Genomic DNA, 13,479 nt, shown 5'->3' with positions numbered 1-13,479 from the left:
TCGGTGACAAAGGGCAGCCTTGGCGGAGTCCGACTTACTGCCGGATATGCGGACCAAACTCTGACTCCGGTCGTACAGGGACCGAACAGCCCGTATCAGGGGGTTCGGTACCCCATACTCCTGAAGCACCCCTCACAGGACCACCCGAGGGACACGGATAAACGCCTTCTCCAAGTCCACAAAACACATGTAGACTGGTCGGGCAGACTCCCACGCAACCTCGAGGACCCTGCCAAGGGTGTAGAGCTGGTCCACTGTTCCACGGCCAGGACGAAAACCACACTGCTCCTCCTGAATCTGGGATTCAACTTCCCGACGGACCCTCCTCTCCAGCACCCCTGAATAGACCTTACCAGGTAGGCTGAGGAGTGTGATCCCCCTGTAGTTGGAACACACCCTCCAGTCCCCCTTCTTAAAAAGGGGGACCACCACCCCAGTCTGCCAATCCAGAGGCACTGTCCTCGATGTCCACGTGATGTTGCAGAGGCGTGTCAAGCAGGACAGCCCCACAACATCCAGAGCCTTTAGGAACTCTCATCCACCCCGGGGCCTTGTCTCCGAGGAGCTTTTTAACCACTTCAACCCCAGAGATAGGAGAGCCCGCCTCAGAGAACCCACACTCTGCTTCCTCATGGGAAGGCGTGTCGGTGGAATTGAGGAGGTCTTCGAAGTATTCCCCCCACCGACTCACAACGTCCCGAGTCGAGGTCAGCAGCGCCCCATCCCCACTATACACAGTGTTGACGGTGCACTGCTTTCCCCTCCTGAGACGTCGGCTGGTGGACCAGAATTTCCTCGAAGCCGTCCGGAAGTCTTTCTCCATGGCCTCACCGAACTCCTCCCATGCCCGAGTTTTTGCTTCAGCGACCACCAAAGTTGCATTCCGCTTGGCCAGCCGGTACCCATCAGCTGCCTCAGGAGTCCCACAGGCCAAAAAAAGCCCGATAGGACTTCTTCTTCAGCTTGACGGCATCCCTCACCGTTGGTGTCCACCAACGGGTTCGGGGATTGCCGCCACGACAGGCACCGACCACCTTACGGCCACAGCTCCGGTCGGCCGCCTCAGCAATGGAGGCGCGGAACATGATCCACTCGGACTCGATGTTCCCCGCCTCGCTCGGAACATGAGCAAAGGTCTGTCGGAGGTGGGAGTTGAAACTCCTTCTGACAGGGGATTCCACACGCAGCATCAGCACCGGGGCGCCCCAAGGTCGTGTCCTCTCTCCGCTGCTCTTCTCTCTCTACACGAACGACTGCACCTCAGCGAACCCGACTGTCAAACTCCTGAAGTTTGCAGATGACACCGCTGTCATCGGCCTCATCAAGGACGGTGACTGCATATCTGCATATCGACAGGAAGCGGAGCGGCCGGAGCTGCGGTGCGGCCGACGCAACCTGGAGCTGAACACGCTCAAGACTGTAGAGATGATCGTGGACTTCAGGAGGCATCCTTCGCCACAGCTGCCCCTCACGTTGTCCAGCTGCCTTGTCAACCGTCGAAACCTTCGAGTTCCTGGGAATTACAATCTCTCAGGACCTGAAGTGGGCGACCGACATCAACTCCGTCCTCAAAAAGGCCCAGCAGCGGATGTACTTCCTGCGGCTTCTGAGAAAGCACGGCCTGCCACCAGAGCTGCTGAGACAGTTCTACACAGCGGTCATCGAATCGGTCCTGTGTTCTTCCATCACAGTCTGGTTTGGTGCCTGCTACAAAAAAGGACAAACTCCGACTGCGACGGACAATCAAAACTGCTGAAAGGATTGTCGGTACCCCCCTACCCACCATTGAGGACTTGCACGCTGCCAGAACTAAGACAAGGGCGTGCAAAATCCTCTCTGGACCGTCTGCACCCCGGTCACCGGCTCTTCCGGCTCCTTCCCTCAGGTAGGCGCTACCGATCAACGCAAACTAGAACTAGTAGACATTCCAACAGCTTCTTCCCTCTTGCGATCAACTTCTTAAACACCTAACCTATAATTCCATTACAACAAGCTGGCAATTTTTTTGACTTGAGTTCGTTGTCACATTTCTGTGGGGCCAATTATGGATGACCCGTGCACTCACTGTAGTTGTCTCGCCACGCTGCACTATTTGCATATACTGGCCAATCATGCCAGAGTAGCATCTCCTCCATTTGCACACTGATTGAGGAGTATCTGTAACATTTGCACAACCGACATTGTCCCAGATGATCGCACTACTCGTCACTTTAAACCGCATACGCTCCTTGAAGTCTCAGCGCCCTTTGCACAATGGTCATTGCACCGGACTATTGCAATATGAGTCATTCGAACTGCTCTAAGTGCTCGAGGACTCTGCATCTTTTTGCACAATTGTTTTTTGTCAATGTCTTTATGTCCCCAAAGTGTTCTGTCAATTGACTGTCTGTTGTACTAGAGCGGCTCCAACTACCGGAGACAAATTCCTTGTGTGTTTTGGACATACTTGGCAAATAAAGATGATTCTGATTCTGATAGGCACAAACAAGTCAGGACCCGTCCCCCCACCCGAAGGCGGAGTGAGGCTACCCTCTCGTCCACCGGGGAGAACCCCAAAGTACAGGCGCCGAGCCGGGGGGGGGGGGGGGGTGGGTGCAATAAGTATACCCACACCTGCTCGGCGCCTCTCACCGCGGGCAACTCCAGAGCGGAAGAGTCTCCAACCCCTCTCGAGAGGACCGGTACCAGAGCCCAAGCTGTGCGTGGAGGCGAGTCCGACTATATCTAGTCGGAACTTCTCGACCTCACACACCATGCTCGGGCTCCTTCCCTGCCAGAGAGGTGACATTCCTACGTCCCTAGAGTCAGCTTCTGTAACCGGGGATCGGATCGTCAAGGTCCCCGCCTTCGGCCGCCGCCCAGCTCACACTGCACCCGACCCCTGTGGCCCCTCCCGCAGGTGGTGAGCCCACGGGAAGGCGTGCATATTCTTGAGACGAAATGTATATCCCATTGTTGAGTTCACAGATTATCCAGTCCGCAAAGTAAATCTCAAAGCCTTTAACCAGAAAATAAAAACGCATGGAGGCCAAGGTCTTTTTCAAGAAGGTGAAATGCAATTCACATCATAACAAGAGTGTGTTATAAAAGAACACAGTATACACAAAAGTATTGCAACGTCTCTCTGGGTTTGGGCTGTTGAGGGAGGGCCTGTTGTGACCGTTGTGATGTCATCAAAGAACAAAGAAGTATAACATTGTATTTCTAGTTATAGTTAAGGTACACGTGGAGCTTAGCGGGTGCCAGAGGGAATGCAAGAAGCAATTTGGCCTGATGATAATTATTATTCCTAGTTAACGGTTAACTAAGTCGATGTCTTGGAGCATTGGAGGGGTTTTTGACCAATTAGGTTTGTCCGAATTGCAGTTCATCGTACTCGAAGGTTTGTTTATAGGTGTCCATTTTTTTGTAATGAGGTTGTAGCCCTCCTTAAAGAGGGAATATGTTGGTCAGCCACGGCCCACTGGTTAAGATCATCACCTGCTACCGTGGGGGAACCCGGTACGAGACCCCTACCGGACTCACGGCTGTGGTGTCCTTGAGCAAGACACTGATACCCCGAACTCCTCCAGTGTGTTCACTGTGATGGGTCAAATGCAGAGAACAAAGTTTGTGTGCACGCGTGACAATAAAGACGACTCATTGTATCCATCCATCCATTTTCGGAGCCGCTTCTCCTCACTCGGGTCGCGGGCGTGCCGGAGCCTATCCCGGCTGTCATCGGGCAGGAGGCGGGGTTGCCGGCCAATCGCAGGGCACATCCAAACAAACAAACCATTCGCGCTCATATTCACACCTATGGGCAATTTAGCGTCGTCAATTAACCTATCACGCATGTTTTTGGGATGTGGGAGGAAACCGTAGCGCACGGGGAGAACATGCAAACTCCACACAGGCGGGGCTGGGGATTGAACCCCGGTCCTCAGAACTGTGTGGCAGACACTAACCGGTCGTCCACCGTGCCGCTTGATTCATTGTAATGTATGTTCAATAATGTTGGATTTCAACCTTTTCTCTTTGTACTATCTCACACAAAGGGCCTGGGAAAACAAAAGTCAAAAAGGTATTTATTGCTCCTCTTCCTGGCCAGTTGATAACAGCTCCTCGGTTTATGACCGGAGAGGCTCAGTCACTCAGGGGGGGTCAGCATTGTTCGAAAAAGGTGAGAACTAACGTTTGCAGACGTGCGAACACCAAAGGCATGAAAAAGAAACCAAATCGAGATCAAGTTTCATTCTGTCACGGCTCTTTTGCATTCCTAAATCTTCCGTCATCCTGTGTTTCGTTTTGGCGTCGAGACTCATTCCGGTTCATGGCGATAGAATGAGAACAATTACAGCGATTTCTCTGGCAGCTATTTCCAGAGGCGGGGGACTCGAGTTGCCATTTTTAGGACTTAGTCGCGACTTGACTTCGACCTGGTATTCATTAGAAACGACTTGACTACCAGCAAAATTGGAATGTTTCATATCGTGTGCTTTTTGTTGTTGAACAAAAAAAAAAAAAAAGTATTTTTTTGTGTGGTACGCTCCGCAAACCTGGCTCATTAACCGAGCGCTCATTAACGGTGCACGCCGCAAACCGAGCAACTCCGGTCGCCAATATGCCACGATGCAAGTGCTAAGACCATCTCATGAAGCGAGAATGAGAGAGAAGAGGGTTACATTTGGAACCAAGGACTCGGTTTTTTATGGAACTGGAACTGGGGGAAAAAAACAAACTATTGCAACATGCAAGGTTTGCAACTCAAAGATAAGGGACGTCTACCTTCACACGTCACGGTAAAAACCTCAACAATAACTCGTCAAACAAACTTCATGTGAGTTGATGCATTTATTTGAGACGGCAATACAAAAGTGAGGGACAAAAAGAAGACTGGAAACCATACCATTAAAAACTGCTATTGGAATATGGTAGCATCACTTGACGTGACAGTTTTTGGTTTTTTTTGTCCATCGTAACGCAAACTGAGGTTAAGACTTGACTGAATTGAATTATGCTTCACACTGAACATAGGTCATCTTAAAATACACGGCGACATTTGTGTGCGAAGTCAAACGAAAACAAAATGCCACAAAAAAGAAAAATGCTAATTTGCAAAAGCAAGCTTTGAAAGGCATCCCTGCATCGTTGTAATGGATTTCATTATTTCACTTGATGTCAGGAGAGTCCAGCTCATGAAGGAATCTCTGACACTTGGCCATGAGGACTTTGATGGCTTCTGTGACCAGGACATTCGGGGGCAGGATTCCTGTAGACTCCACAGAAACTGTTTGAAAATGAAAACATTCATAAACGGACAATCAATATTGACTGTCGAGATTGATTCAAACATAAATACGATCCAAAAAGATTTTGCCCCGGCATTCTATTGTGTACAGACTTGTCGGCCGTGTCCAGCCCCTCTCGGTTTTTGCAGCATTTGAGCAGCATTGGAAACAATTCACCGCGGCAGTCGGGCTGGACGATAGGACCTTCGATTCATATCACAGTGTAAACGATCCTTCAAGGTAACTGTATCCTTTATATTGCGATATAAACTTCAGTGTAAAGATTAGAATGGAAGTATTTATGAATGGGTTGTTGTTGTTGTTAACAGAGTGTAAATAAATAAAAGGTATCGGCTGCAAATACAGATTTGATAAGATTCTTTTACTGCATAGCAAAGGAACTCGAAGCTCGTCAAAAGATTTGGATCAGCAATTAAGCTAAACAAGTGGAAAACTACGACTGACAAAACTACCGCATTTACCTTCGATACCTTCTAAAAATGGTTGCCACTTGCTTGGCTAAAACGACGGTGGGGGAAGATGCCAGTCTGACCTGGCAGGCCCAAACGTATTGGGAGGGTCTGCTGGGTACGTCTGACAGAATCCCCTGTCAGAAAGTTTCAACTCCAATCTCCTGCGGAACTTTATCCAGGCGGGGGACATTGAGTCCGAGTGGACCGTGTTCCACACTCCTCAGCCTCCCTGGTAAGGTCTACTCAGGGATGTTGGCGAGGAGGGTCCGTCGGGAAGTCGAATCTCAGATTCAGGAGGAGCAGTGTGGTTTTCGTCCTGGCCGTGGAACAGCGGACCAGCTCTACACCCTCGGCAGGGTCCTCGAGGGTGCGAGAGAGTTCGCCCAACCAGTCGACATGCGTTTTGTGGACTTGGAGAAGGCGTTCGACCGTGTCCTGGGGGTGCTTCGGGAGTATGGGGTACCGAACCCCCCGATACAGGCTGTTCGGTCCATGTACGACCAGTGTCAGAGTTTGAGTGTCCTCTCCAGGTCGGGGATGAGATCCTGTCCCAAGTGGAGGAGTTCAAGTATCTTGGGATCTTGTTCACGAGTGAGGGAAGAATGGAACGGGAGATCGACAGGCGGATCGGTGCAGCGTCCGCAGTGATGCGGACTTTGTATCGGTCCGTTGTGGCGAAGAAGGAGCGAAGCCGAAAGGCGAAGCTCTCGATTTACCGGTCCGTCTACTCTCCTACCCTCACCTGTGGTCACGAGAAAGAACAAGATCCCGGATACAAGACAAAGAACAAAGGAGTTTCCTCCGCACAGTGTCTGCGCTCTCCCTTAGAGATGAGAAGCTCGGTCATCCGGAAAGGGCTCAGAGTAGAGATGCTGCTCTTCTGCATTGAGAGGAGCCAGATGAGGTGGCTGGGGTATCTGATTAGGATGCCTCCTGGACGGACGCCTCCCAGGTGAGGTGTTCTCCTGGCATGTCCCACCGGGAGGAGACCCCGGGGATGACCCAGGACACGCTGGAGAGACTACGTCTCCCGGCTGGCCTGGGAACCATGCTAAAGCTACCGCGAGCTGACCTCAGATAAGCGCAAGAAAAGAGATGGGTGAAATTAACAGGTCTAAAAGTTCCGGTCTTCAAACTGAAAGACGTTTCTGTTGCCTGCTATGATGTCACATCCATCCATGAAAGGGAGAACACAGTCCCACGCAACAAGAGCTTGATAGCTAACCCTAACCAGCAAAGTGGACATATACTGTGACCGGCAGAGACCCATGACTTCAGTAACTCACAGCCCGAACATAGGAATAAATATTCAAAATATGCTTTTTTTTTGAGGCTCCGTCTGACTAGGGTTCGTTTTAATAACTTGGTCGTGTGTACTTGGAACGACAGTGAAGCCCTGTTCAATTCAGGGCATGTGTTCCAGACCCACCCGCTACCGTTAACCCTCATTTATCGCGGGGTTATGTTTCAGAAACCCCCCGCAACAAGTGAAATCAGCAAAGTAGGCGCCAATTATTGATGATATCAATATATATATTTGCTATACCTTCGACACAAGCGCATGCATATTAAAGGCGGGTGTGCTCTGCTTGAGTGACGTGAACAACAGCGCATACGGACGTGGTGGAAACAGATGATTTCCCGCCCTGAAGCGTTGGCACGTTTCCTCACACTGACGGTCCTGGCAATGTCGTCGGCTAAAAGTATTACGGGAACCCAGAATTCATTGCGCTGAGGTTTTTAACCACAATACTGTAGTTGTAAGAAATCTAAATATTGCTCTTCACCTGCATTTGTTCGCCTTGATGTTGTTATGAGCGTGCGCGTTCGCTATTCGTCAGGCTAAGGTTGGTATTGGTGAATTCGTTATCAACACAAAACTCCGATTTCGGCTTGTGTTTTAAACAGTGGCTTTTCGGTCAAGTTCTTCGCATCCTCAAGCAATTTGTTGATTTCCCCAATGTATGCGTTGAGATGACTCAGCAAAGTTTCTTTTTCTGCTACGTAGCACAGGCCAATTGACCTTATAGAAGTCATTGTTGCCACATTAAAGTCACGCAGCCAATAAAGCCAACTGTATCAGACGTGCAAGTGAGTAGCTGCACTATTACTGACCTAGTTAAAAAAAAAGAAAAAGATTTGAAAAAAACCAGTGAAATCAGTGACCCGCGATATAGCAAGGTATTATTGTATATGGCCACATGAGTGTACCAGTTTTAGCGCCGTGCGCACATGAAATGCAATGAATGAATAAATTAACATACAGATGAAATGGTCTCGCACTCGGCCAAGTTTCACCGCATTCTTTAAGTCGTCATGACGCAGTATTTCTCTGCTGCACGTATCCAAGCGACTGTTCGCGACTTTCGCAACCTTGCTTCCTGCAGAAAAACAAACATTCAATTCAATCGGCTTCAAATTCGTTGTTACGAATTCGAGAATGAATAGATTACAGATTTCAAATGTCAAAACCGTATTTCACATTTTCCTTCTATTACGAGTGACTGTGCTGTTCATGCTAATTTGGAAACTATGCAAAACAAAGAGTTGGAAAAACTGAGGCAGCGTAATGTCCTGAATTCCACTGCACCATCTATCTATCCCTTCTTTCACTTATTTCCTATCTTTCAGGTTATGGCAATCTTACCGTTAACATCTTCCAGTTCTATCACTCCTTGTGAAAAGCAGCGCTTGAGGCGCTCTGCCTTCTCGCCCTTCACTGCATCAAGGAGGGTGATCTCTGGCAGGAGGCGGTAACTTGCTGTGGCCACAGGAGAGAACTTCGCATGATCCTTCCCTGTTCGGAGAACAGAAACATTTCAGTATTTTGTATAAATATAATGTAACGGACTGATCCTGCACGATGCCTGGACTAGCCTAAATAAATATAATGAATCCCGAGTCATATAAAGAGGAATAGAATTGAGAAACAGGCTGAGGAGTTTAGGTTATGAACTAAACATTGGTACAAAACCCAAAACTCATTTGAAGCCTTGGATGAGTTTTTTTTTTGTGGTTTTTTTACACACAGATTTTCAAAAGGCCAGCTCTAAAGAAAGGCTATTTTAGTATACGCAAAGGAACGAAATAAACTAAAATTGAAAAAACATTTTCGTAAACTAAATAAAATAAAAACGAGAATGTTTTGAGAAAAAAAAACAAAAAACAAAACTAAAACGACATTTTGCGTTTGGAAAGATAACAAAAACTAACTATAATTAAAGTGAAAATTTCCTTCATTTTCGTCTGTTAATTTAATACGTCGGTATTCATTTTAAATGTAGTTATTTTTTATAAATACAGTGGGTACAGAAAGTATCCAGACCACCATACATTTTTCCCTTTTTTATATTGCAGCCATTTTCTAAAATCATTTAAGTTCATTTGTTTCCACATTAATGTACAAACAGCACCCCATATTGACAGAAAAAAAAAAATATTGTTGAAATGTTTGCAGATTTATTTAAAAAAGAAAAACTGAAATATCACACAGCCATAAGTAGTCAGACTCTTTGCTCAGCAGTTAGAAGCAGCTTTAGAGCTAACACAGCCATGAGTCTTTTTGGGAATGATGCAAGTTTTTCACACCTGGATTTGTGGATCATCTTGCATTCCTCCATGCAGATCCTCTCCAGTTCTGTCAGGTTGGATGGTGAATGTTGGTGGGCAGCCATTTTCAGGTCTTTCCAGAAATGCTCAATTGGGTTTAAGTCAGGACTCTGGCTGGGCCATTCAAAAACAGTCACTGAGTTGTTCTGAAGCCACTCCTTCAGTATTTTAGCTGTGTCCTTAGGATCAGTATCTTTTTTTAAGGTGAACCTTCGGCCCAGTCTGAGGTTCTGAGCACTCTGGAGAAGGTTTTCGTCCAGGATATCCCTGTACTTGGCCGCATTCATCGGTCATTCGATTGCAAACAGATGTCCTGTCCCTGCAGCTGAAAAACACCCTCACAGCTTGATGCTGCCACCCCCATGCTTCACTGTTGGGACTGTATTGGACAGGTGATGAGCAGTGCCTGGTTTTTTCCACACACAACGCTGAGAATTAAGGCCAACAATTTCTATCTTGGTCTCATCAGACCAGAGATCTTATTTCTCCCCATCTTGGAGTCCTTCAGGTGTTTTGTAGCAAACTCCATGCGGGCTTTCATGCGTCTTGCACTGAAGAGAGGCTTCCGTCGGGCCACTCTGCCATGAGAAGCCCCGACTGGTGGAGGGCTGCAGTGATGGTTGACTTTCCAGCACTTTCTCCCATCTCCCGACTGCATCTCTGGAGCTCAGCCACAGTGATCTTTGGGTTCTTCTTGACCTCTCTCACCAAGGCTCTTCTCCTCCGATTGCTCAGTTTGGCCGGCCGGCCAGCTCTAGGAAGGGTTCTGGTCGTCCCAAACGTCTTCCATTTCAGGATTATGGAGGCCACTGTGATTTTAGGAACCATAAGTGCAGCAGATTGTTTTTTGTAACCTTGGCCAGATCTGTGCGTTGCCACAATTCTGTCTTCTGCTTTCAGGCAGTTCCTTTGTCCTCAGGATTCTCATTTGCTCTGACATGCACTGTGAGCTGGAAGGTCTTATATAGAGAGGTGTGTGGCTTTCCTTATCAAGTCCAATCAGTGTAATCAAACACTGTTGGACTCCATTGAAGGTGTCGAACCATCTCAAATATGATCAGAAGAAATGGACAGCAACCGAGTTAAATATAGGAGTGTCACAGCAAAGGTTCTGAAGACCTATGGCTGTGTGATATTTCAGTTTTTCTTTTTTAATAAATCAGCAAAAACTTAAACGTTTTTTTTTCTGTCAATATGGGGTGCTGTGTGTAATTTAATGAGGGAAAAAAATGAACTGAAATGATTTTAACAAATGGCTGCAATATAACAAAGAGTGAACAATTTAAGGGGTCTGAAAACTTTCCGTAATCAGTGTAACATAGATGATGTACAAATTTAAGATTAAAATTAAATTTGCATAATTTTTTCCTTTTTTGTTTTGGCCTCCAACTTGAGCCAGGCCCATCTCCACCTGCACCTGATGCCTGCTTCAAGCTGTGCCACATGAACAGCATCCTCCTCTTTAAGTACTCTCATTCTGGGAAAGAATTGACGAAAATCATTGTGTGTTTCACTTCCTTTTTCACTATTACCAACTTCAAAGGCTCATCCCAAATGCATCCTCCAGGAAAATATTAAGTACAATATTTTTCTGTTTTATTGGCCATTTCTGAATTTGAAGTTAGTTCATTCTGTGTTGTGACATAATCCCTAACATCGCTCTGTTGCTTAATACATTTAACATGAACATCCGTATACTAGTTAGATAATTGTAGGCGCGTTTCCTAATTAATGCAAGGTGTACTAGCGGATCAACTCTTGTCACCGATGTTACGTGCGTGTGCGTCGCGGTTCAGCTGGGACCGCAACCAGGGCCACGACCCACAAAACAAAATAAAAAAGCACCAGTTTTGAAAAAATATAAACTAATAAAAACTAACGAAACGGTTCAAATGAAATTAATTTGAAAAATAAGTCAGAAATAAATAAAAACTAACTGTCATGGAAACGCCAAACTATTATTAATTTGCTCTGAAGCAGAAGGACAGTACCCGGTATGTGTTTAAATGTTTTAAAATGTATTGCACAGTAGCCAGAATGCAAAATAGCATCTTTTCAACAACTACTTGCAATTTCGTTTGTCTGCAGCAAGACCTGAAGTGTGCCCTCCGTTTCCAAAGCTCGTCCTTACCAATGAGAAAATGGAGAATCTCATGGTGTAATTAAAGTCAAATTGGACTGGATGTGTCATTGCACAGCTGCTTTAGTTGTGTTGCAAGGTAGAGACGATTTCGTCATTTAGGATTCCCTCAATTTACCTTCGTATTTACGAAAGACAAATCTCTGTTTTAAGATGAGACAATGGCATTGTTACATAATCAGTGAATTAACTACTTGTTAAAAGGCTCAGCCTAGAAATGATTGAATAAGAAAGACTTCACATTTCAATGAACAGCAATTTCGAATAATCACTGGGGTTATTCAATTGCATATTCCTACCTGACTAACTTTCAAAAAGGACAGTAGTTGGTGCACCGATCCCACTATTTACAAACAAGAACGAAGTACAACCCCAATTCCAATGAAGTTGGGACGTTGTGTTAAACATCAATACAAACAGAATACAATGATTTGCAAATCATGTTCAACCTATATTTAATTGAATACACTACAAAGACAAGATATTTAATGTCCAAACTGATCAACTTTATTGTTTTGAGTAAATAATCATTAACTTAGAATTTTATGGCTGCAACACATTCCAAAAAAGCTGGGACAGGTGGGACAATCTTCCTCAACGTACAATTGCAAGGAATTTAGGGATTTCATCATCTACGGTCCAGATCATCATCAAAAGGTTCAGAGAATCTGGAGAAATTACTGCATGTAAGCGGCAAGGCCGAAAATCAACATTCGATCCCTCAGCATCAAAAACCGACATCAAAGTGTAAAGGACATCACCACATGGGCTCAGGAACACTTCAGAAAACCAATGTCAGTAAATACAGTTCGGCGCTACATCCGTACGTGCAACTTGAAACTCTACTATGCAAAGCAAAAGCCATTTATCAACAACACCCAGAAACGCCGCCGGCTTCTCTGGGCCTGAGCTCATCTAAGATGGACTGATGCAAAGTGGAAAAGTCCACATTTCAAATTGTTTTTGGAAATTCTGGACGTCGTGTCCTCCTGGCCAAAGAGGACAAGAACCACCCGGACTGTTCTGGACGCAAAGTTCAAAAGCCAGCATCTGTGATGGTATGGGGCTGTGTTAGTGCCAATGGCATCGGATAACTTACACATCTGTGAAGGGCACCATGAATGCTGAAAGGTACAAACAGGTTTTTGAGAAACATATGCTGCCATCCAAGCAACTTCTTTTTCATGGACGCCCCTGCTTATTTCAGCAAGACAATGGCAAACCACATTCTGCATGTGTTTCAAAAGCGTGGCTTCGTAGTATAAGAGTGCGGGTACTCGACTGGTCTGCTTGCAGTCCAGACCTGTCTCCCATTGAAAATGTGTGGCGCGTTATGAAGCGTAAAATGCGACCACGGAGACCCCGGACTGTTGAACAGCTGAAGCTGTACATCAAGCAAGAATGGGAAAGAATTCCATCTACAAAGCTTCAACAATTAGTGTCCTCAGTTCCCAAAGGTTTATTGAATGTTGTTAAAAGAAAAGGTGATGTAACACAGTGGTAAACACGACCCTGTCCCAGCTATAATGGAACATGTTGCAGCCATAAAATTCGAAGTTAATGATTATTTGCTAAAAACAAAGTTTAGCAGTTTGAACATTAAATATCTTGTCTTTGTAGTGTAGTCAATTAAATGTAGGTCGAACATGATTTTCAAATCATTGTATTCTGTTAATATTTGTGTTTAACACAACGTCCCAACTCCATTGGCATTGGAGTTGTACACTTTGCAGATTCATCGTTGACATTATGGACACTAACTGCGTGATGCATCATTTGGTAATTAATATACTTCCCATTCCACAGTTCTCACCAATTCCTTTGACACAATGCATGATAATGTCAAGTTCCTGTCCTGGACGGAGCAGCGCTATCAAGATGTCATCATGTACTGGTGTAATACTGGAGTCGGCAAACACATCTGCCTGGTTACCAATCGGGACCCACTTTATATCTCTGGAAAAGACTACAATAATGACAAGTCACA

The 13,479-nt window shown here is 46.0% G+C and overlaps 1 protein-coding gene across 1 annotated transcript in view; it reads right to left on the bottom strand.

Annotated features, from left to right (window-relative positions):
- Window positions 1–4,803: 4,803 nt before the first annotated feature.
- Window positions 4,804–13,479, bottom strand: part of polr1c (RNA polymerase I and III subunit C) — a 43,339-nt gene continuing 34,663 nt past the window's right edge. Inside the window, exons 6-9 of the mRNA XM_061690594.1 lie at window positions 13,306–13,458; window positions 8,391–8,540; window positions 8,008–8,124; window positions 4,804–5,269 (exon numbers count right to left, since the gene is read on the bottom strand). Coding sequence (XP_061546578.1) covers window positions 5,151–5,269; window positions 8,008–8,124; window positions 8,391–8,540; window positions 13,306–13,458 — 539 coding nt within the window. The 3' untranslated portion in view covers window positions 4,804–5,150. The remainder of the gene's footprint in view (window positions 5,270–8,007; window positions 8,125–8,390; window positions 8,541–13,305; window positions 13,459–13,479) is intronic.

The sequence above is a fragment of the Phycodurus eques genome, chromosome 11 (genome assembly GCF_024500275.1).
Source record: "Phycodurus eques isolate BA_2022a chromosome 11, UOR_Pequ_1.1, whole genome shotgun sequence".
Classification (NCBI taxonomy): domain Eukaryota; kingdom Metazoa; phylum Chordata; class Actinopteri; order Syngnathiformes; family Syngnathidae; genus Phycodurus; species Phycodurus eques.
Note: the sequence above shows the minus strand (reverse complement) of the source record. Positions and strands in the feature narration are given on the sequence as shown.